The sequence below is a fragment of the Stigmatopora argus genome, chromosome 12 (assembly GCF_051989625.1).
Source record: "Stigmatopora argus isolate UIUO_Sarg chromosome 12, RoL_Sarg_1.0, whole genome shotgun sequence".
Taxonomy (NCBI): Eukaryota; Metazoa; Chordata; class Actinopteri; order Syngnathiformes; family Syngnathidae; genus Stigmatopora; species Stigmatopora argus.
Window position 1 is genome coordinate 4990783 of NC_135398.1, and position 25165 is coordinate 5015947.

Here is a 25165-nt window from a genome sequence, read left to right on the forward strand (position 1 = left end):
TCATTTGGCCCCGTAGTGTATTCATAGCACACACAAATGTGTCGACCATAAACAATGCCAATGCGCAGCTGCACAAGCAATGTATCATTTCATAATATTCTTATGCAATTTTACATCCAAATGTGCAGTTGCAAATGGGGGATTTTACCAGATGTTACATGCATACTGTTATGAATCAACTCGGCTGTAGAGCGGAGTTGGACCCAAAAGCAGGAGGCATTTGACAAGACAATTGCACACACTTAGGTCACCGCAAAGACAGCAGGTGAAACATTCATAATTACGCGGACAGCATTACAATGGAAAAACACGGCTAACCACCAAACCCCAACAAAAACATGACACCTAAATCTGAAGTTGCATGTTTACTGAAATGTTTCTACGACTGTATTGCGCTGCCTTCCAAAATGCCTTACAAATCCCCAAATTTCAAAATAAAAACCTCATACCAATAGAAACCTACTTTTTTTCCAGTGTAACTTGTTAACATTTCAACATGTAAAGGAACAAAATAAACAAAGATTAAGTCTCATCGTTTGAGAAAGCCTCCAAATTAAAATTGATGACATTTAATATGCGTTCGAGAGCAAATCTAAAATTAGGAACTATTATGAATAAGTTACTTTTTCTCGAGTGTTTATAAAATGGAGCAGTATTCCATACAAGTACGTCTTTCTAAAATAGTTTCTTAGGGGGGGGGGGGGGGAAATAATCAAAGCTTGGTTGTTGGACACATCTGTTGGCTCCATTGTTGCGAACCTAATCTTTTGATCCGATGGTCATTGAGCACAGCGAGCTTATGCTGGAGCGCACTTGGCTCATCAAAAAACAGATTTCATCGGGGACGACAAGCCTTTAAAAATGTATTTCCTCCCAAAATAGAATTTAAAAAAAAGAGGATAAAATTAAAAAAAAGAGGATGAAAACAAGCTTTACCCGTGGTGTCTTCATCTTGCGGATGCTCTCTAGGATGTCAGGCGGGCTCCGTGCGCCCGCAGCCGGCGCCTCTCATGATGCTCGCGCGTCCGAGATCCAGCACTACCCATGCGGGTCTGGAAGAGCGCTCAGGTTCGGCTCTGGCTCCCTCCGCGGAGCGCGGCGACTGATGTGCACACGCGGATCACCGCCAGGTCCTAATGTCCGCCGCTTTACGCAGAAGTAACCTCACTAGAACAGAACAAATAGTGGGGGGGAAGGGGTGGGAGAAAAGATACATAATGAAATTTCCTGTTAGGTTTATCATTATTATAAATGTGAATCAATATTAGTCATTATATATGTGCTTGCAACGAAGAACGCTTTGCTTTAATTTTAGAGTTATTGACATTAATACAAAGGGCATTTTAATACATCTCTTGCAAAAATGACTGTGGTTCGCATCAAGAGAACTGTGAATTGTTTTGGGCATTAAGATGGTTCACATCGAACTGTGGATTGTTTTGGGAAGCATCAGGATGGCTCACAACAAGAACTGTGGATTATTTTGGGAAGCATCAGCTTCTCAGGATGGTTCACATCAAAACTCTCTTGGGAAGATTCGACAGACCTACAATTGTTTTGAGAAATGAGATAAATTGTTATGAGACTCTAAAAATGTTTAGATTTCTGTGGGGCATGGTGTTAAAATGTTATGAATAAGTTAGCGAGAGAGACATTGAGTATTTAGAATGATCTTGACCAGACACGCGGGTGGATCTATTCTCTTCTTGCAAGAATTAAAAGATGTGACTTCAGATGCCTCTTTTATTGAAAGGTGAATTTGGAAATACCTAAGGATAAACTTATCATTTCCAAACGTTATCAAAATTACACAAAAAAGACTGAAATATCCAAAATGTATCAATCCTTCTGTATGGTATTGTAATATTTGTTGAGAACTATGTACCAATTTGGCAGGCTGGTGTTTTTTTGTTTTTAATTACTGTAATGGTCAATATTTTGTTAACATCTGCATATACAATACAAAGGCAGGCAATTATCCACACTCAAAGTGTCACCTTTTAGTTGCTGCTTTGACCAAGTGACAAATGATGTGTGGCTAATTAATAGTTTTGTTGTTGTTGTTCTTGTTTTTAACTGCAGTAAAATATACTTAGATGGTTAGCATAGCTGTCAAAGTTAACAAAGCATATTTTTTGGGGCCCCGGTCAGTGTGACAGGAAAAATAATTCTGGCTTAAATTTTAAATTGTCACTGTGATTCTTTCACCTGACTTCAGTGCAAGGTAGCGTGGGCTTCGATTCCACCCAGAATCCTAATCTTCAGAATTGACTTCCTCCTCTCACCCACTTTTAATTTGTGATTCCAGTACATCACACGATAAACACAACAAGTATACTTGTTTTCCATTGAGTCATACGCCCTCTACTGTACTTCCATTTTGTACAATTTCAATAGTTACGAATCTGTGTGAGTCTTGATAGTTTGTTTTTGTCCAGATTCTATCAGTTAATTAGTCTGTACAATCTGTGATAAGTGAGATTTCCACATAACTTAAGGCCTTCCCAGAAGCAGACTGACAATGTAGTTTGCACCCCCCGTTATTATAGTATAGAAGGAAACTTCATTAGCGAAAGAGCACCTGGAACAGAGAGATAAGCCTTGATGGTGGCTTTTTTGTATTACTTAATTGAGATTTTACTTGGTCTAATTCCAGCACTTGATAACTTACAGGCTTTTGCATGCAATTTCACCATCATTATTACACCCCCCTGCAATTGATATCTAATGCAAGTAGTGCTTTTATGTCTTATTGATGTTTTTTTTTCTCGCTGCGCATCTGCTGCTGAGACGCTTCGATTTCCCCTTCACAGGGGATCAATAAAGCTCTGCGTGTGCTATGCCGTCTTATCTCAACTAGATTTATACAAACTAAAAATCTTTCCAGATCTTTTTAGCCTAATGTCTTTTAGATCGTGTGTACAATATGGCCATATTTATTATAGATTTGAGAGCAATTAGGGACACAGACGGTTTTCCCGACCAAATACTTTTCTATGTTTATCAACTGACGATCTAAAGTCAGGTCGACGTGAATTTTGAGGGTTTTTTTTTTTAACTGCTGTTTGACTGGTTGTAGTTGGTAGCAATGTTCATATTATATGTGAGCTCCACCCACTTTGTGAGTGCAATAGTGCACACAACTCGCAAACAACTGGTTTTACATGAACTTTCTCCTTGTTGGCACCCTGCAAATGATTCACAGTGTGTTTGACGTTTAGCATAAATATTAAAGGACATTTCAACCTTTTTCTCCAAACAAGGTTCAAAGGCCTTCGGAAAACCTGCCAAAAGGGGGGCAGCGGCCACGTGGTGCCGTAATTAATACAATTTAGCACGGCAATGCGCTCGTAACATAACAAACAAATTTAAATAAACTTGGATTGCGATGCAGACATAATATATGATTCAGATATTTCTTAGGCCAGCAGAGAAGGCCTTGAAGGCCCTGACAGCCCGCCACTGCTGTATTATACTTCTTCCCCCAGGTGGCCTAAATTCTCATACGAGCAGAAAAATGTCCACTGAATTTCATTTCTTTTCATTTTATTTGATACTCTTTTATAAAGTGCTGCTTTCCTTATTACCAGCACAATCATATTTTTTGTTGTTTTATTTTTTTAACTGCAATGTATAAATGCTGTCAGTATTTATTTCGAAAAAGAATTTGAAATACAAGACATTTTCCTATTGTAAAGTCCCGTCCATGTTTATTACACTCTTCCTTTTTGGTATTTTCAAAGCCAATAAATTCTCAGTGGAGCTGCTTTACATGTCACCCCCTCTAGTGTTGTGTATAATCTACTTATGGAATTAAAAGAAGGGAAAAAAAGACAACCGCACAAGAGAAAATACCCAGCGGCAATAATCCACATGAGAGTCAGGGGGGAAACGCTGTGGAATAACATGAGGGGGGACAAGATTGGCGAGGGGGGGAGAGAGGGAGGTGGAAACGAAGCAAACAACAGCTAGGAGACAGAAAATGTGGACAGTCAAAAATAATGAGGCGGGTTCCCTTTGACGCTTTGTTTATTGCGCTTTGCTGATTTCTTTGGATTTAAGGGAATTTGTGTAAATGTAACGTTGGTTTAAAATTCAGGATTTCATCATGGAGAGTAATAGAGTTGGAATTTAAAAATTAGGTCTTCAAACTCGTGTTTTGAAGATGCGGTTTTAAATTAGATTATGGGTTGAAATTGGAGTTGAAACGCTGATTTACAGTTACTAATTAGGGCTTTCGGAATAGGATTGGATTTCAAGGTCAGGTTTTTTAATGATGAGACTTTTTTTTAGCTCCGTGAAGGACTTTGAGAAGAACAAACTTTCCGTTTGTCTTTTGTCCTTTGCATAATTACAGCGCCCATGCAATTCAGCCTGATCATTACCCCGGGCACCGTGACAAATGATGAGGACGCCCCATTTCATCCTGACTCCCCTTATGGGGCGGACTAAACAGCGAGGCCGTACCGCAGGAGATAGCAAATATCAAAAAAACTGCGTTAAGAGTCACAATTAAGCTCAGGTGAATGAATTGAAAGCAACATTTAGCTAAACGGGCCTTGCACTGTAAAAAAAAAAAATCCTATTAGGTTTGCTAAGATAAGATTTTGAGTAAATGCAACCCAAATTCCTGTTCTGTTTTTTTCACCTTCACTTTTTGGGGGTATTTCCATTACAGTAAATCAAAAAAATACTACTCAAATGTCTTTGAAAAATGCAATAACACTGAGCGTGTCGCACAAAGTCCCATTTAAGGAAGTCCTGGTCTTCATTTTGATTGAGGTGACCTTTAAAGGGCCCTAAAACCTCTTCAATTTCCCTTCCAATGAGCACGTCATGTCCTTTTATTTCCCATCCCATTTGATGAACAAAACAAAAAGACAAGAACAATGTTGTTATAGCCATAATTTGTCACTTCATCCTTCCATCGTTTGCACCCCACGCCTCCTCTATTTGGACATCACGCGTCAGGTTTTGGAGTCGTCTCATTTGCATGAAAATAGCGGGAGGTTCTCGCATGAAAGATAACGAGTCAATGAGAAAACACTTATCTTACACGTTAACAATTGCAATATTAACCTTCGCCACAGCTAACGGCGAGCCATTGATTTGCTTTCCATAATTTTGAGACGGTTTGGTAGAAGTCTTTGTTTTTCCAAAGGCTGTCTTTAATTAAATGCCTCCCTCAGGCGTGACGGGAAAGGCAACATTACGGTGACATAGCAGCCAGACATCAGCCTTGCCAACAACGCTTTTATTACGGAAGCCAAGCGAGCGGTCCTCATTCTTTCCCCTCCCTTCCTAAGCCATTAATATGACGTCTCACTGCGACTGTGATTTATGAGCACCAAATATGAAGCCCCCTAGGCAGCCCTCTCAAGCAGGAAAGAATTTGTTTCCAGAAGAGATTTTTTTTTTCCTGTTGCAGTGTTCTTTCTACACACAGATTTGTTGTTCTTCTGCACCTTTCACCTCAGTGGCTTAAACAACTAAGCCTAGCCTAACCTTTCCCCAGCCACTTCACTCTTGCGGTGAATGGGGAGTCTCAGGATGTCTCGGAGTTCTCTTCTTAGTGGGATGTGGCTAGACCACCTCACGAAAGGAGGTGTCTGGGAGACATTTGAAGAGATGCCCGAGCCACTTCACTTTCTCCGAGTAAAGAAAAGCAAATTGACTCCAGCCTATCTGACATCAATAAACTTGTTTCCATATATTGCCTTTCTTGAAGCTCTGAATGTAGCACTTACAGTTTTTCAATTTAAAACAAGGGTGTCAGAATCGGGTTGGTTCGCGGGCCGCATTAACGTCAACTCGATTTCATGTGAGCCGGACCATTAGATATAATATTTAGATATTGTTTTAAAAATTGGATTCAAAGAACTAACTCAAAAGCCCTAAATATTCGATTTTTTATAGATCTAAAATGTGTTTATTTGAGCTTTTTTTCTTAGTGAGGGAAAATCTCTTTTAATCATTATGTTCCATATTAAAGTGGAAAACAGAAAATATTTTTGTATATTTTTAGATTTTACAAAATGATTTTTGAATTAAAAACACAAAGAAAAACGGATGAAAAAATGCAATTATTGATTTAAAAGGGGGAAAATCAGGAAATATAATATACATCTATAATCTTCATTTTAATTTGATCCTAAAACAGAAAGTCAGCACTCATGATTTACTTTCCCGGGCCACACAATATGAGGTGGCGGGCCAGATTTGGCCCCCGGGCCACCACTTTGACACCCATGATTTAAAACCTTCCTGGCCGCGCGACTCTTCTGTTCTGCTTTTTCATTGCATTTGCCTTCATTTTTCCACTTTAGCACTACTGTGAGTCACACTTACTTTTATAGGGCATTTCCAATGCAGCACACAGACTTAAGCCATCCCAAAAATGTAAAAGGCTACATCACCCCTCTTTTGTGCGACATCCAATCCCCACATAAACCTCCCCAAACGTCGACGTCCTCCGTTCCGCTTAATGGGAATTCACATTTGGCGTGCCTAAGTGCTGCCCTTAAAAGCTCTCCTCTAATGCGTGGCGGCTCGCAGGTCCCTTCCTTCCATTTATTTTATTCGCAGTCACGCTGATGCGCTGAAAATTCCTCTCCGATGCGGAGAGATTTACATTTTGTGTCCAAAGTCATTTCAGTCTTCGGCGACTCTGCCCAACGCCGTAACTCGTCGCTACGTGCAGGCCGGCGGGCTTTTTCTCTCTCTTCAAGTTACAGCTGATTAACTTCTGAAATGTGATTGTTTATTTGGCTTTATGATGTGGCTGTTTGTCCACATTTTTTATGGACTTCTTTCAGAAGCTGCCAAATTTGAACACTTAAGACCTCAAGTATGCCACAGTCACATTCAGATATACATTAAGAAAACAACAACAACAACATCAGGATACTTTGACCAAAGATAGTTACTTAATAAATATTGTCAATGGAATGCTTTCTTTTCTATTTATAACTAGTGATATTTTTTATAGAGATGAAAATCTGGGTTTTTCCTGAGCATCTTCAGGGAAAGGCAACACAAAAGCTCCTACGGGTCCCTAAACTAAAGAACCCCCTACTCACTACAACAAGATGTCAAACCTTCGGCCTGGGGGCCGGAAGTGGCCCGCTAGGGCATCCAATCCACCCCTAGTGATTGGTCATTGGTCTCCTTGTGCCCTGCGATTGGCTGGCCACCGATTGAAGGTGCTCCAGCACCCACCACGAGCCATGTGAGGATAAGCGGTACAGAAAATGAATGAAGGGAAGGAGTAACAGAAGCCTGGAGAGGATTGTTGAGCTTAACGTGGGTTTTTTTATGATCACAAACGTGGTAGAGAATGTTGGCAAGTTTACTCAATTTGTGACCAAGGTCCATGTTGACAAGCTGTAGGGGCTTCTTCCAGTTTGCTGATAACTTTGCTATGAATTTTGGCAGCAGGAGAGATTTGTGGATTTTTTTTTCTTTTACGACTGCTGCCTCCAACAACTTCCATTCAACACCAAATCAACTGAGATTTGTCATAACCGAGACGACAACAACCCTACAAGCGACCTCTCATGAGAGTAAACTCCGAAAAGGGGTTTGACAAGTTGACAATCTTCAATAAGATAGGTTTGAATGAGTTTTATCAGCACCAACACTGAAAAAAATTGCAAAAACTTCTGTTGCAAAAGAAACTTCCGCTTCATTCGAAATAAACTTTCCCCACATTAATGAAATCAAGTGCTTTTAGATTCTTTTAATGCCAAAAAACGGAATACAATCATGTTGAATTGAAAAAAAAACACATCATTACATTCATTATATGCCATGAACACCGACAAAGAGAATGACAGAAATTGAAAAACAATCTTTTCACAGATAAATGAATTTAAATATGTAACATTTGATGCCAATCTTGCACCCTTAAAAATATGTTAATACTTACATTCAATAGCAAACGCATAAAAAGGACACTTGACCTTGAACAAAAAAGGACCAATGCAAAAAAACTGTAAGAAAAAAAGAAATCTCAGTATGATCCAGTGCAATATCCACAATAATATTAAATATACTGCTCAATAAATATGCAACTTGTACCATCTTTAAAAGGCAGTTTCTCTTGTATTGAATTCCTAATATTTTTGCAGGGGTACTGAATGGAGTGGCCAGTTTAACCTGGCATGAATGAAGTGCAAAATGGGGGGCAGGGGTCCTAAAATTAAGTCAATTGCACGTAAACTCATCGGAGAGCTGCCTGGCGACTGCACAATCACAGTGTGTCCACCTTTGAGGTCACGTTGCATGACGACATCATCAAAACTCTCTGCCTCAACAAGAATTAAAAAAATAAACAAAATATTTAAAAAGAGGCAAATAAATGTGCTGCCAAGAGGCATCGGACCTGTGACCTCTTCTGGTATATTTACCACTCCAAATGTCATATTTTTTTAGGTTCCGAGTTAAAGACAACTGCTGAAGAATGTCCATTTTCAGATGTAAATTTAGTTGGACGTTGCTACATGTCAAGAACGCACGTGAAGAGCAGGAGGAAAAAAAAGAAAAAAGTTTTTGTTCCAACCGATCCAACACAAACAGTTTAACCAATGAGGTTTCTGCTGAAAATAGAAGCACCTGACTGCAATCCACTGATTGCACTTCTAGGATACCAGATTGGTGGAAAGGTTTCCTCTTACAGGTTGGAACGAAAACCTGCACCCACTGCGGCCCTTTCTGGAATAGTTTGGGGACCACTGGTCTACTGGATGGACCAGCTTGCATGTTTTTTTTTTTTTTAGCTACAGCATGAATGCTAGCTGACTAAGTAGATTCCTGCTACATGTTTTTCTAAAAAGTTTGAGCAGTGTTTCTCAACCAGTGGGCCACCTTTCGGTCATAAAATGACGAGAATAAAATCGGTACATTACTTATTTAGACATCAGGGGGACTGGAAGTTGTTAGGGGTCCGTGGACTTCAACTTTTGCTGATGTAAGGTCAGTGTGGAAAATTGCATATTCAAATACTTCTATGGTGCCTCTGAGTCTTGTTGACAAAACTTTGTTGAGCATGACTTTAAATGAATGACATTGCCAAAAACCTGGAGATTTTTGCAATACAAAAAGTGTGCTGCAGAACTGGTTTCTGTGGACTGTGGACTCATTGTCACTAGATTTGCCACTTGCTTTAAAACTATTTCAATCCATAATCCTTTATGGAATGCTGCATGTTTGCAAAAACAATGACTTCTACACCATGGCCGACGTCTTCAAAATCGTCCGGGGTTGAATTCCATTCACAGTGACATCTTCCAAAGTGGTTAACAAACAGTTACTTTGATCATTTGAGTCTTTGTTTTTCTAACAACAAAAGTTGCTGTAATACTGCACGACTTGATCTGACAAATCAAAAACTGTTGCTTGCGGCTCGTTGGAAGCGGACTCTCAATTCTGAGGCTGCCGACAACGACGCCGGTTCAGTCTTTCAAAAAAAAAAAATGCCGTCTTGGCTTGGACCACTGCACGACAAGAGGCATCCATTGTCCGCCGCCAAACAAGCGACGGACGACATGACAAATGAGACTTTTTAGCGTCACGACAGCTGCCAGGATGGATTAAAGAACTTGATGGCGTGCTTTTTGGCCCACTTGGCAAAGACCTTCTTCTCAGTGACAAAGCGGTGTCCACCGTACGGCGCGCTCTCGTGCAGGAGGTACTCGGCGCACTCTTTCCGGCTGCCGGCCTCGTAGTAGTGGTAAGGGATTTTGCGGTAGTCTTCAGTCCTGAGGTGGGTGGGACGGTGAACTTTTTAGCTCTTTCGATGAATGCGGTTATTTTTACCGTATCATGCAAGGGTGTCAAACATGCGGCCCGCGTGCCGGAAGGGTCTGATCTGGCACGCGGGGTTGTTCTGTCTGACGGGGACTTTGTAGCTCATTCATACTGTACGTACAGAATTAAATGCTTTCATTTTTCTCGAGGGGGGCGTCGCAAGTTCAGATGTTAGGGAGTTGAAATGCCCCAAAACCAACGTGACCGGACTTTTCGTTGAAAGGCGTTTGGTCCCCGGACGTTTGGTCGAACGGACGTTTGGTCGCCGGGTTCGCTCGCTGTCAAATTATGACAGAGAGTTTACTGTTGATATTTTGATATTACATATTTAGATATTAAACTCACTGTCTCTCTCATGATTATAATTTTGAGAGCTGGTTTCAACAGTAACAACCCAGCGACCAAACGTCCGGTCGACCAAACGTCCGGTCGACCAAACGTCCGGTCGACCAAACGTCCGGTCGACCAAACGTCCGGTCGACCAAACGTCCGGTCGACCAAACGTCCGGTCGACCAAACGTCCGGTCGACCAAACGTCCGGTCGACCAAACGTCCGGTCGACCAAACGTCCGGGGACCAAACGTCCGGGGACCAAACGTCTTTCAACGAAACGTCCGAGTACCCAAAACCAACAGGAAGTAACCTGGAAATGCCCCCAAATCAGGAGATACCGACAAATGAACGAGAAGCAACCCGGAAAGTCCCGCAAAATCAAGAGGAAATGACCCAAAATTTGCCAGAAGTGATCTGTAAGTAGCGTAAAATGGAAGTGGAAGTGACGCAAAATTTGCCATTCACAATGATTGATGTCCGATTCACTTGGCCGTAGATGCTCATCTTTCACCGCCTTTGAATTTGCACTAGACGCCCAATCATTTCGAGTGGGAGGGGCGAATGAACAAACGTCTAGCGCCGTCAACGGCGGCGAGTAAGTTAGCTTTTTGGGCCAAAATAAAAAACTGGTCCACATGAAATTGGTATTAATGTGGCCAGCAAACCAAACTGAGTTCGACACCCCCTGTTCTAGTGAATACGGCGCCATCATTTCGTCTTACTTGCAATAGGTGTCGTTGATCATCCCGTAAACGTGGATCTCTTTGCACATGTCCATGGCGAGGATCAGCGTGAACCAGCCAGTGCTGAGGTACGACCCCGACTGCATCCTGTACACGCAAATAAACAAAGGAAGTCGAAATTGAGCTGGAGGGCAGCAACATTCATTTGTATCTTATTTTTATTGGGCCAACTACAAGAACAACAGAGAACCGCAATTCATTTTTAATGATGCGAATGAGCAATGTCGCAGTGTCAGCTTTCGCATTGGCGTCTTCATTCTACCGGAGGGCGCTGTAGAATGCTGCTGCCGCTGCTTATGTGCTTTACTTGCATCACTAAGACTACTAACTGGCTACTCGTAACAAAGAAGTGGCACGCGTAATCTCACAGAAACAGAAATTGAAGGTGATGTGAATGTGTTTGACTCGATGATTGTTTGAAACAGTTTGTCGTGCACCGATTTTGGACTTTGTTTGAACTTTGAGTGTAGTATTATCGAGATGAACAACTGTTTTCCTTCCTTACATAACCATACAAAGATTGTACAGAGGGAGCAATCAAAAATCTGGACTCACACACCATGACCTTGGTTTAGAGAACTGAAATGATGTGACATAACCTGAACTTTGAGTGGTAAAAGTAACAATGGTTGACATTTTCTAGTTTTACTCATGACATTACAAGGCCATATTGACAAAAATAATAAGCTGCGCAACATGTTTTTTTTTTTGCTCACTGCTGTTGTCCCAAAATAATTGTCAAATTTGTTACTAGGGAACTTTGACCTTTAGAGCAGATTCCACCAATTATGAAGCAGCAGAGCAGGGGTATAGTTTCCCTGCTGTTTCCACAAAGAAAGCCTTACCGGGCCTCAGAAAAAAATGTTTTGGAAAGCAAAAAAAATATGACAACATATAAAATCTGGATGATCATTAGCGACAGTGAGAGCGTGAAAAACTAACACGCCACGTACATTACATAATGTCATCCATACACACAAAATGTCACCACCGCATTTCCTTGTCACATTTTAAAGCCATTTTGCTTTAAAAAATACAGAACAGAACATTCCTACTGCTGTTAATACTTAGATATTTTCCTCCTCAAGGACAAACAGACACTGTGAAAGTTTCAATCGGAGTTTCCATCACGGCAACAGATGCTGCACGCCGGCAAATATGCTCAATATCCTTTTAATCTCGCTTTATTAACGCCGATGTCACGCCTGTGTAATCGGGCTTCATAATCAGCTACCAGTTTGTGCTCAGTCGCGTGGAAAAATTGGCCTTTGGAAGAAAAAAAGAAAAAGAACTAAAAAAATAAAAGAAAGCGTTTAAAGATGAAGCTGTGCTGCTGCCCTGCGAGATGATAGTCATTATTTTTGAGACGAGACATCTTGTAATTGTACACACTATCTGAACACTAAAGACATCTTCTCCGCCCTTCACTTGATTGCTTGAGTCTTTCAGGCCCAGAGCCGTTATTACTGCAATTTTGTGTCCTTCCAAAGGTGATTTAACATGACAAATGAGTTAATTCCTGACGGACAAAGTCAAATAAAGTCAAACTAGTCACTTGTTCCAAGAGACACCAGACATTAATATGCAAAGTGAGACTGTCACCTGGTGGTGAAAGTATATTTATGTTATAGTGAGGAATTATATATATTTTTTGAGATTTTGTCTTGCTCTCTACATGTATACACAAAATCGCCTGCCTCTTCTCTATTACCTTTTTTGCAACCTCGATTTCATGTGGGCCGGACCATTTTAGATATAATATTTAGATTTTTTTTAAATAAATGGATTAAAAGAACTGGATTAAAAGCCTTGAATATTCAGTTTTTTATATATCTAAAACAATGTTTATTGCAGCTTTTTTAAATATATTTTTGAACTAAAAACACAGAAAAAATGGATTAAAAAATTACAATTATTGATTCAAAAGGAGGAAAATCAGGAAATTTAATAAACATCTGTACTTTTCATTTTAATTTGATCCTAAAACAGAAAGTCGGCACTCATGATTTACTTTCCTGGGCCACACAAAATGATGCTAAGGGCCAGATTTGGCCCCCGGGCCGCCACTTTGACACACGTGGTCTAGATCACAGATGTCCAACTGTCGGCCTGTAGGCCAAATTTGGCCCCCAACATCATTTTGCAAGTGTTGACTCCATTTAAAAATTCTTAACAAATCAAAAAGCTCAAATATGATATAAATGAAACTGAATATTTCCCCTTTTCCATTGTATCTTTTCATATCAATTAAATATATTTACTATCTTTCCTTCTTTAAATGAAGGTAAAGATTAAAACCTAAAAAGAAAACATTTAATGTTTTCTCTAAGGGAAACAAAGATCCAGAATTTTGAAAAATAAATCAATAAAAGTAGCTTTAGTCGTTCTTTTCTGGCTTTGATACGACCACAGAAGGTGGGGAAATTGACAATCGACTTTTTTGCCCGAGCCCGATCGTCATCTTACAAGGCACGTCGTAAATGCCTCTCTTTAGGAAACGGCCTCCAGCGCGCTATAAGTTACTTTGATGAGGCCTCGAGAGCCCACTTGAAAATCAGCCGCCGGTCCATCAACTCAGTCAGCACAGCACCTATTTACCTCCTCTCAGTGTGCTTTGCCAATATTCCCTTTATTGTCAAATAGTAAAAATAATACAGAACTGTTGTCTTGTAGTTGTTTAGTACACACATGCATACAAATGTAGTATTGATGTGGTTTGTTGCCTGGAAATTAAGCCTCCAAGCACATTTGGTTGAGTGGGGCATTATGTTATTGGAAAAAACATTATCTATGTGAAAAGGACCTTAAGTGTTTTTTTTTTTGCACCATCCATCATTACCTCATTAGGGAAATTTTTGTTCCTTACATTAAAGCAGCAGATCTTTCAACATAAAATGACGACACATCTGGACTTCTTTAATGTTTTTTTTTTTGATCTGATGCAAAAACCTAATGGATTAGTGTCATTTTATATAATTAACAAAATATTTTTGGGGTCGTTGCATTCTTGCTAATTTTTTTGGTGGTACGATTCAGGCAATTTGTGCGTAATGATTTCTGTCCTAATTGCTGCTACTTAGTAATGTTGAAATGTGCATATTACAGCTATTTGGAGCCAAAAACCAAAGTTTTAGGTCATTGCATTTAGGTTCCACATTGCATCTTTTGGAAAATAAAACTAATTTTAAAGCATTTTTTGGTCTTTCCATCAAGCGCTCGTGTCAAATCGACTTGATGATTACATATTTGAAAAGCTCTTTTCATGATGTAAACCACATGTGTCAAAGTGGTGGCCCGGGGGCCAAATCTGGCCCACCGCATCATTTTATGAGGCCCAGGAAAGTAAATCACGAGTGCCGACTTTCTGTTTTAGGCTGAAATTAAAATGAAGAGTATAAATGTATATTTAATGTCCTGATTTTCCCCCTTTTAGATCAATAATTGTAATGTTTTAATCCATTTTTTATGTGTTTTTAGTTCAAAAATCATTTTGTAAAATCTAAAAAAATATATAAAAAAGCTAAAATAAACAGTTTTAGATCTATAAAAAACTGAATATTCAGGGCTTTTAATCCAGTTCTTTTAATCAATGTATTTTAAAAAAATCTAAATATTATATCTAAAATGGCTGGCCCACATGAAATCGAGTTGACGTTAACTCGGCCCGCGAACCAACCCGAGTCTGACACCCTTGATGTAGACTATACGCAACCTTCTAAACTTGCTACTTGTGAATTTGAAGTGTAGAAATATGGTTATTGTAAAGTGATGGCTCTTTTTCAGTATCTTGCGTTGTCAAATTGACAGTTATTCCATATTTGAAGAGCTCTTTTGAGCGCCTTTAAATTTGAGGTACTACTTGTCCAATACCTTTTGACCCGTGTGCATCTTTAGAGGCTATTTCGACTCACCTGTCTTTGCCAGTCTCCTTCTTGAAGACCATGTCACAGTAGTTCATCCTGTCCTCGGTGGTGGCGTAAATGCGCGCCTGGGGGTAACTGTCAGCTGCCTGCCGCAGCATGTTGTAGACCACGCCCTTGCCATCGGTGCGCATGTTGCGCAGCGGACCCCACACCACGTACACCGTCTCGTTGTTTTGGCCGAAGAAGTGCTGAGGCCTCTGCAGCAGCAGTGGCACGCTGGTGTGCGACACCACCCGCAGCGTCGTGCGTTGGCCCACGTCGCGCTCAAACCCCCGGGTGGGCGCGTTGTTCATGCGTAAGATGCAGGGTGAGCGGTCTATGAGCGCCCCCGCCGCCTGGCCCAGCATCTGGCCTGAGCTGGACACCACGCTGCACAGCTCACATTTCAGTTTCAGGGGCTGATGTGGGAAATGGAAGAGGAGGGGGTTAAATGTTAGGATAACAGTTTCTGTACATACATTTGAGTCTCTTTGCAAAGGGGAAAACTGATTTTTTTTTCAAGATCTATACCTTTAATATCCCACTCGGACATGTTTAGTATTGCTAAACAAAGAATTCAGTTGATGTGATTTTCTGTTGTGTTTAGTGATGTCACTGCTTTTATTGTGGTAGGTTTCTACGTACTTATGGGGTAAGCAGGTATTGATCAACTCTTGTGAAAATGAAATTTGACTTTTTTTTTGTGGATGAAGGACTCTCATTGGAGTAATGATTGTTTGGATCTAGAAGCTAGTTTACCGTTAAGCCACTAACCGTAAACTCGGTAAAAAAAGTGTTTTCAATTGCATCTTCATTAAGAATATGGTGTTAAGCATTTGGATTTTTTTCCCACTTTTCACATTACATTTATGATGTAAGTATTACATTTTAACAGTGAAGATTGAATTTTCAAGAAGACTTCCATTGGTTAATAGCAGCGTTCGTACAATTATACTATTATACTCCATTTAGCAATGTTAAATTGTACAATGTGAATGTTGTTTTTGATTTTGTATGTCTGAACCTTACTTACTTCTACAGTGTGTTGATGACCAAAAACCATCTATGAAAGAAATTGGCGTCTCATTTACAACCAATGGGCGGTGTTTTATCACACGAACTGGAAGAAATTGCAGCTATGAAAATGACCTACCTCATTTACCATGCGATTAATTGACTTATTCCATATCGTGACAGGCTTAATGTTGCATGTGTTGTACTTTTAATGAATGTCTTTTGAACTTAACGGGTAGTGACTTTGTAATAAATGGTGGCCATTTAGACTTTTTGGAGAATTCTTCACAAGAAAACTGACGTACATGTGAATTATTGAAATTTCCCGAATACGGGATGAATAAAGTTATCTAATCTAATTAGCAAATGAGTTGTGTTTCAGAGGACTTTGCTTAACCGTCAGTAGTCAGGCACAGAACGTCTTTCAAGTAGGATGAGTCAGCGTAGGCGAGGCGTCCGCCGGGAACCATTGCGCCAACGTAATAATTACAGCCTATTAATTTACACCGTCTCGTGCATTTCAATCAACGGGGAGATGCACTTTATAGCACAGTGGCCATCATTTAGTGACTTAGGCTACATTTTCCTAAATGCCGAGGATTATTATGGTTACAAATAAATGCCTGCAGAAGGAGCTAGCGTTTGATTAATTTACACTGCAGTAGCGAGCAAGCTATAGTACTCACCGGCCATATTAGATTTTTAAGATGGGCAGATGGAGCAGGAATAAATACATTTTGAAACCCAAATTTACTAACAAAAATATGTGGTTGTGGACTTTTGTCATAACTGAGTTACAGGATGTCACCAATAGCTTTAAAGCACGGTGTCAAAGTGGCGGCCCGGGGGCCAAATCTGGCCCACCGCATCATTTTGTGTGGCCCGGGAAAGTAAATCATGAGTGCCGACTTTCTGTTTTAGGATCAAATTAAAATGAAGATTATAGATGTATATTACATTTCCTGATTTTTTCCCCTTTTAAATCAATGATTGTAATTTTGTAATCATTTTTTCTGTTTTTATAGTTCAAAAATCATTTTGTAAAATCTAAAAATATAAAAAAAGCTAAAATAAACATTGTTTTATATCTATAAAAACGGAATATTCAGGGCTTTTAATCCAGTTCTTTTAATCCATTTATTTAAAAAAATCTAAATATTATATCTAAAATGGTCCGGCTCATGTAAAATCAAGTTGACGTTTAGGATCAAATCAAAATGAAGAGTATAGATGTATATTACATTTCCTGATTCTCCCCCTTTTAAATCAATAATTGTAATTTTTTAATCCATTTTTTTCTGTTTTTAGTTCAAAAATCATTTTGAAAATCTAAAAATATATTTAAAAAAAAGCTAAAATAAACATTGTTTTAGATCTATACAAAACTGAATATTCAGGGCTTTTAATCCATTTATAAAAAGTCTATCTAAAATGGTCTGGCCCACATGAAATTGAGTTGACGTTAACGAGGCCCGCGAACCAACCCGAGTCTGACACCCCTGCTTTAAAGTCTTTGTTAGTGAGACAAAGGACGTTCAAGGACCATTTTCTTCCCCTCCGGATGATAAAGTGTAAAGTTCGTTTTGCTAGAGTTCTCCTCGTCAGCGTTTGAAAGTGTAGCAAACCGATTCATAGCTCTAATGTTGTACAGCCACTTAACGATGACGCTTGCTCGCCTATCCGTTCTGCATCGCAACCTCGCGGGGCCCATTCAATTAAAGCACTCGCTGACGGCGATATTATATGCCGCTCTTAAAACCTATACAAGTTATGATCGTGCACATTTATTTGATGCGTTTCCACATAACTTTCGTTTGCCAAAAACATCCCTATAATATTGTCATTGCGCTCGTATTAAAAGAACTAAAAATATAGTGTCAGTGTGATTATGTTAAGTACAGTAAAGCAGTACAGGTGATACCTGAAGTTAAACACTGCACCTAACTACTGCGGAAAAGTAACGGTCAGAGCTTAAAAGATGATTTTTACGATTGAATCTCGCAGCTATGAAATAAAATCAACCATTCAAGTCCAATAAAAAGCTTATACATGTAGCATAGTATGCATATAACAGTTTCCATCTTCATATTATGCTCGTGAAGTCTTCATCCATTTTTGGGGAGGAATTTTCCCCCAGGTTTGATTTATACTCCAGTGCTCATCCATTTTTGATTGACAACCAAAAGATGTCTATCTAGCAGTGGCAGGCCGTCAGGGCCTTCAAGGCCTTCTCTGCTGGCCTAAGAAATATCTGAATCATATATTATATTTTGTCATTTTGTTTTACTTAATAAATAATTCCAAATGGTCTGTTAGCTTCCTTTCATTGCTTTTCCCCCTGGTTGCACTGCTTCCAGAGTTGTGTTTTCATTGAAGCATTTAACCAATCGCATTTCAGCCATTATTTGTTGCCAGGGTCAGAAATCTGCCTCAAGGCCTTCACAATCAGTTCTGCAGGCTCTGCTGCATTAAACAAGCGTCGATAAGATTACCCAATCAGATTTCGAGTTGGCAACACCACAATGCCTTGTCGCAGGCGTAGGGATACGTCATCGCTTTCACCAACTATGATTGGCTAGTGATTAGCCAGAGCTACCAAACTGTATCTGGAGCGAGCTGCACAAGCAAATATATAGTTGGGTTGATTTAAAGCCATTTTCAAGACGGACTATGCCAGAAATACGACAGGACAGGCTAGACTTAGCTTCGATGACGTTAGAAAAGAAGGAAGAAAGAAAGGAGGATGGATATTGTGTACAGTTAAAAAGGAGTTTTGGCAAGTAAAATATGGCTATATTCCTAAATAATATTTCAGTTGTGGGCCCGGTTCTGATATCTGAAAAGCTCCAGTGTTTGTATTTAAGCTCCAGTGTTTGTATTTAATCACTAAATGCTGCTAGGAAGTGGATTTTACCCCATTTTAGTGCAATTTTTGCCGTTTCGCCATTGACCTCCATCCCTGTCTTTTCCTGGGTAAATCACCCCCCGGCCCGGTTGTAATGTCTGAAAAGCTCCTGTGTTTGTATTTAATCATTAAATGCTGCTAGGAAGTCGATTTTACCCGTTGAAGGCGCTACAAGAAAATGCACGGACCGCCACTGCTATCTAGTATTGTTGTTTATCCCCCAAAGAGAAAAAATAGGTAGACAAGTAGATGCCTCGATCCCACCAAAATTATTTTAAAAAAAAAAACACGTATTGAATGGAGCCCTTGTTATGAAAAACGTTGGCCTGGTGACGAGTTCTATTAACTCACTGCCTGCCAATCCATTGCAACTGGGAGGATGAACCAACATTCATTGGCTGCCACCCTCCCAGATCCAATGGATTGGACGCCCACTAGTGACAAACGAATTTAAATTCATACCAGAAATAGAAAAAAAGAGCCAGGCGATAGGACGCCTACAACACAAAAAGACTCACTGGACCGAAACTAAAGGCAGAAAGAGATGGTTCATTTCATTTTAAGGCCCACAAAAGGTTGACCTTCATTGGCAGCAAGCAGGCTCCATTGAGGAAAAACATCAATTTACAAAACACTATTTCTATAAGAGAGCCACCGAGCGCTAAGGAAAGCAGGCTGATGAAAGTTTCCACCTGCAAGAGTCTGTCAAAAGAGGGACGCTGTCATGCATTAAACATGGGCGTGAGAATTTTACACCTCCTCTGGTGACACCGTGCTACGGATGGCGGGAGATTACCATCCGGGAGATATACGAGCGCCTGTTAAAGTGTCGCTGGCGGGGCCCTCCGGGAAGCTAACGGCCACCCTCACGCCCTCCGACGAGCACCTACGGTGGCGTTTACTGCCCGGACGCTGCGATCGATGCGGCAAGAGGAACAAAGGTCCGGAGCACGAGGTTACGAGACTCGACGTTGGCTTTTTTTTCCCAGCACGAAACTTGAATTTTGCTGCTTTCTCCTTGGCGTGTAATGTCTGGGAATTAAAAGGCTTTGATATTTCAATTTCCATAAATCGCGAGGGAATATCCAGCAGCGAGGCCTTTGAAGGGTGGAGAATGGGATCACTAAGCGCGGTACAAAAGCGACAAGCAGACATCAAACAAGACATTTGCCCCTATCCGGCGACTCCACAAATGAAGGCACATCCCTATTTTTCACCTGCATTTTTGGTCCACCCGCATTTCCATACATTCACACACATTAAAAAGACTCACTTCTTGTTTCGGAATGCTGACATAGCCTAAGTGAGGCTTGAAAACGTGCTTTGGCCCCGCCCAGTGACCGCCAAACGCTTCGCCAAAAGCGGGCTTGTGGACAGCCACGGCGAACAGCGTCACCACCACCACCAGTGCGCCAGCGATCATCATCAACTTCCTCTGTGGGCAGAAAGATAACAAAGATAACCCTTTAAAAAACATTGACTTATGGTTCTTGATAAAAGAAGACCATCAAAAATAATCACCCTTGTTTTAATTTAAAAATGAGATTTTTACTGGAACACAATTACCGTACTTTTTAAACGGTAAATCGTACCTGAGTACAAGTCGAGCTAGCTGAAAAATGCACAATGAAAGGAAAAAATCAATATATAAGTCGCACCAGCCAAAGAATGCACGAAAATATTGAAGTTTCACTGGAATAAAAGTTATTTAATGTTATACGTTAAATTAATAGGAAAATAGAGCATAACAACGGTCAGAGAAAGAAAAAAACGGAGACTTATAGAGCATAAAGTACGGTAGTTTAAATTGGAATGCAAAGATGGGCACTTAAATAAGTGCTTCATAGGGAGCAGCTAATTGCTTTGGGCTTTCGAATATATATTTTAAAAAACACATCTGTAGGCTGTTTTGCACTATTTGGTCTCTCAGGGAAAGGGGGATATTAGCCCCACATAGGCACAGGAAATAAAAACGTAAACAAAATTGTGTTTGTGAGTAACATACTATCAGCAGTTTTTGACATCAAAAACAAATGACTAAAAGACGGTTATCTTATGTTTTTTTTTTTTACCCACGGCAGAGAAAATGATTTCTTTTTAATATTATGGGCTCAAAAATCCTGGAATTCAGGTCAAACCAACACTAATCTGCTAACATTTCTAAAGTCCAATTGCAAACGTGTTCTTAACGTGCCCTGAAAAACAGAGGTGACCAGGGTCCTTGTATGTGTGAGACCTTGATGCGAGCCCAGCGAGAAGCCATTACGCTAATGCATACTTCACGTTTAATGCAACATAATCCCCCACAGGATAAAGAATTAATATGCCCCTTCTACTCCCCATGGAAAACACATACAAGCCGCTTCTTAATATTTATCATAATGTTAGCAAGTCTATAGTATAAAAAAAAATCCTCTCTGTAATGCCCGTCAATTGGATATGACAACAATTAGGACTTTTGGAGATAACAATTTTTCAAATCCAATTAGAACTATGTGGGAACTCCCATGTGGTATATTAAAATAATTCAGCCTATAAAGACACTTAGATTCACATTCTCTGTGAATGTTGTGAATTGTTCGTTACAAGAAAGGTTTTTAACAAATAAAGTCAAGAGAAAATGACACTTTCTCCTCATATTTTATGGAATTTAAACTTATGAAATGAAAAGAATCCACAAAGAATGTTTTCCTTTCATACAACTACCAAACCTTTAGAAAATAGGCAAGTTGGTAAATATTTTTAGATGTTTTCTCAATGCCTATCATAGGTCGCCTTGTCAAAAAGCGCACTTAAACACAATTTTGGAGCGCAAACTTCTTAGTGAAAGTTTCTGAGGTGACAGTTTATTCATGAACCATGAAGATCATATTTCTATCCGAATACAAACACTTCCTACAGTGGCTGTCATATCCGATGTAAACACTTTACAAAACGCTACTGGTTTTGGTTAAAGGGCTCACAAACTATCATTGTCTAGAACTTGCTTAAATATAATTATTTGTGAATGAATTATTTGTCATTCAAAATCAATTCAGCAAACTGAGTTCCCGGGTCATTCTGGACAAAAATAAAAGGTCGCTTGACCCTTTTCAAATGTTTGTGCATCAAAATGCTGTTGTAACATACACTATACGTCCAACAGGGAATGAAAATGTAATTATATTTAGCTCTTTACTATTGATGTTCTATAGAAATCAGTTAACTAAGATACCACTTTAGATTTTTCTATTAGGAACAGTTAATTATATGAAGTAACTTTAGTTTTGCATGTACATGCGACTCAGTCCCGACGACGCTTATACAGATGATGGGTTTTTCTGCTTCAAGGGCATGGGAAGCTCTCGATGTAAAGTAAGTCGGTGAAAAGGCGTGAAAAGCCGCGGAGAGCGTACACAGAGGATTACGCCGGCTTGACGCCGGCTTGATGCCGGCAAGGTGGCAACTCCGCACTTGACGTGACGGATCAGGCCGGGCTTTGCCGGCTCGGACGCTTGGCCTCACATTGAATTACAGTCTGCCTAGAGCTTTTCAGGCAAGGTCGTCGGCTCATTGGTCGGAAACGAGGCTTCAGAAGCGCTGATGTGTCACCAATGCAAATGAGTTTTCCCACACTTTGACAACCCACTATATGGTCCATATGTCTATTACGATTTAAATTAGACAGCATCCAGGACACTTTTCTATGGCAAGACACCTAGAGACAAGCCTAAAATGTCCACTTAAAAGCAAAATAGCGTGTCTCTTCTGGGGGAAATTGTGTGTTATTTTGATGTGAATAGTCCTGCAAACCAAAACTGACGTTGAATAATACGAGAATTACATTTCATTAAGGACAAAAATCACTTTTTGACATCTCAATAAACAACATTTAGGTACATGGGGGGGGAAATCAAGGTTTTGTGTCTAACACGAAAAAAATAATACTTTTTTTCTCCATATTTAGCTGTACAGTGTATTTAATCATTCATTTTCTGAACTGCTTATCCTCACAAGGGTCCCAGCCAAAGGTGGGGGGAGAACCTGAAATTAAAAATCTGATAATCATGTGACTAAATCTAAAAAAAACATGAATAAAATGAAAAAATAATAAATATCTTTCGGTAACAAGTTGCACAACTGGTAGATTTTACCTATTAAAAGACTACAAGCCACTTTCTTGTTTAGTACCATATGCAACTACAAATCCCACAATGCATTGCAAAAGCTGACGATCTTAAAATTCTTCGATCGGGGTTGAGCACCCGTAAAACCTTTATATCCTCGAAACATCTCACGAAATAAAATGTTTTAATATTTCTGCCATTTGTTCGTGTCAATCGATTCAATTGTTGGATAACGGTTCACTAGCTGGTCGTGATAACACATACAGACGCCACGTGATGAGCAACAACACCTGCATCCGTAATTAAGCATTTCAGACTGCAGCAAAACGAGCGAATCCTGCCAAATGTCGATAAGCACCTTCATGGACATGCAAGGCATCAATTCTTGCGTTTCTTTTTGGGTTTTTTTGTTCCAAACGCGGCGTAACTAAACGCAACAACCCCCTCCCTTGACCACCGTACATTCGCTCACCTTCCACATGCAGGCCATCTCTACTTCCACGATGCTCGCTGGTCGCTGGTCAGCGGCACCACCACCACCCCACGAAAGATCCTCGATGACATTCGGCAAACGGAGAAAAGGGCCGAAATTCAGCCCGAGGATAGATGGCGTTCGTCTCCTCTGCGGCCTTTTTCTCCCCCCTTCCTCACTTCCTCCCTCCTCCAAAGTGGAACTGCTGCCAACGAGGTACCCCGCGATCCTATTGGTTTGCACGGGATCAGAGTCCCGCCCATAGTCCTCTAAGTCATCCTCTCTTCTCAACCGAATGCGACCCACGTGACTTGATGTGAGTTTCCCCACCATAGATATCATGTCTAGAATCCACAAAGCTAGATGTCCTAAAGCGGATTCTGTGGATTCCATCTTGTAACAGATGACACTCTGACCTGACAGGTTAGAATCGTGTTGACGTGGCTATGATCCAGGCAAAATGATGATTTTTTTTCTTCTTTTTTATTTAATACAAATAGTAATTTATACGTATTCTATAAAATTACTACTTTTTTAAATACACATTTTTTTAATCGGGACATAAATGTGTAAAAAGATTTCCCCACACATTCAACGTGAAAAAAATTCAAATTCAAACCCTAAATCCTGATTAAAACCTGGCCTCTTTCAAGTGGCATAGGCCATGGCCAAACTTGCTCATTTGTTCCATTTGCTTTGAGAATACACACAAAGAGACATCCAGTGCTGCTCTTTTGTATGTATTGTATGTTTTGAATTGCTTCATTGTAATCAAGAGAAATAGCTCAGTGTAATCACTGGTGTTTGTACATCACAAACAAAGGGACAGCGAGCATGTATTCTCCCATCCCTCAATATTCTGCTTCCACCATCACTCATGCATCCCAATGCTTCCTCTTCCTCACTAATGAGAGCTGCGGGGCTTTGGTGGCCAATAACAACCAGCACACACACGGACAAACACACTCAAACAGTCCACAAATTCAGCTACACGGCGTAGGCAAAAACAACAGAAAGCCAGTGATGCATCCCAGTCGCTGTAATTAGTGCACGGAGGTAATGAAGTCATCGTGTTGCTGATGTGTTGTGATCAGTCTCACCTCTTTGATAAGGACAACAACAGCAATGGTGGGGAATCTAGATGTTAATTAGTGAGGCTTTTATGCATCCATCTACTTGTGCCATTAGTAGCTGCAAGACAAAAAAACACCAACCAATCAAGCATTACTGCTGTTACCATAGTTTCACCAAAACTGCTGCACCATAATTATACCCATTTCCAGCCTCACTTCCATGGCCAATCCCATAATTACCTTCACTATATTATTACTATATTACATTATATATAGTGCAACTACTCTATTCATCACCTTGACCAATATCATGACACCATTACTGTCATTGCTATGTCCATTACCACCAATGGTAATGTCTTGTAATACCATAATTATATTACAAATACGTACTATGACCATTCTTACCAACGATGGCAGTATAATTATTTCTAAATATGATTGCATTGATATTCTTGATTGTAATTAGGTACTTACTATTACCTACTTTTAGCACTACCATGCCTACGTTACTTTATTACTAGTAAGTAGTTTTTTTTTTTATTAGAAAATTAATTATATTTATATTATTAGAAATTAATAGAATCTTAATCAAAAGAAAAATGCTTTTTTTTCCTGGGGCTCAAGTACCTTTTGATTGGCAGGGCTGAGAGCAACCATTCTATTCAATTAAATGTCATTAGGACCAAAAGAATTATTACTATGTCCATAAAAAAAACGTGTCTATACATATTGTACACTAAGTATACAAATGTGCCCCCTTGTGCAGTAAAGGGGTAATACATATGCAGTACGTGCAAATAAAGTGTT

The 25165-nt window shown here is 39.9% G+C and overlaps 2 protein-coding genes across 3 annotated transcripts in view; both read right to left on the reverse strand.

Annotated features, from left to right (window-relative positions):
- st6galnac5a (ST6 (alpha-N-acetyl-neuraminyl-2,3-beta-galactosyl-1,3)-N-acetylgalactosaminide alpha-2,6-sialyltransferase 5a) overlaps nucleotides 1-1085 on the reverse strand; it is a 28742-nt gene extending 27657 nt beyond the window's left edge. The window contains exon 1 of the mRNA XM_077616332.1: nucleotides 937-1085. Within this exon, the coding sequence (XP_077472458.1) occupies nucleotides 937-951 (15 nt within the window). The 5' untranslated portion in view covers nucleotides 952-1085. The remainder of the gene's footprint in view (nucleotides 1-936) is intronic.
- st6galnac3 (ST6 (alpha-N-acetyl-neuraminyl-2,3-beta-galactosyl-1,3)-N-acetylgalactosaminide alpha-2,6-sialyltransferase 3) lies at nucleotides 1025-23482 on the reverse strand. Of its 2 annotated transcripts, none has more exons than XM_077616334.1 (5): nucleotides 23283-23482; nucleotides 19978-20139; nucleotides 14795-15204; nucleotides 10863-10970; nucleotides 1025-1167 (listed from the first exon to the last, which is right to left on the reverse strand). In XM_077616334.1, exons 1-5 carry the CDS (start codon nucleotides 23298-23300, stop codon nucleotides 1149-1151), a joined length of 717 nt encoding a protein of 238 aa, XP_077472460.1. In that variant the 5' UTR covers nucleotides 23301-23482; the 3' UTR covers nucleotides 1025-1148. The 2 variants fall into 2 exon arrangements, with proteins under 2 accessions (XP_077472460.1, XP_077472459.1); XM_077616333.1 differs by lacking the exon at nucleotides 1025-1167 and adding an exon at nucleotides 8721-9758.
- Nucleotides 23483-25165: the final 1683 nt, after the last annotated feature.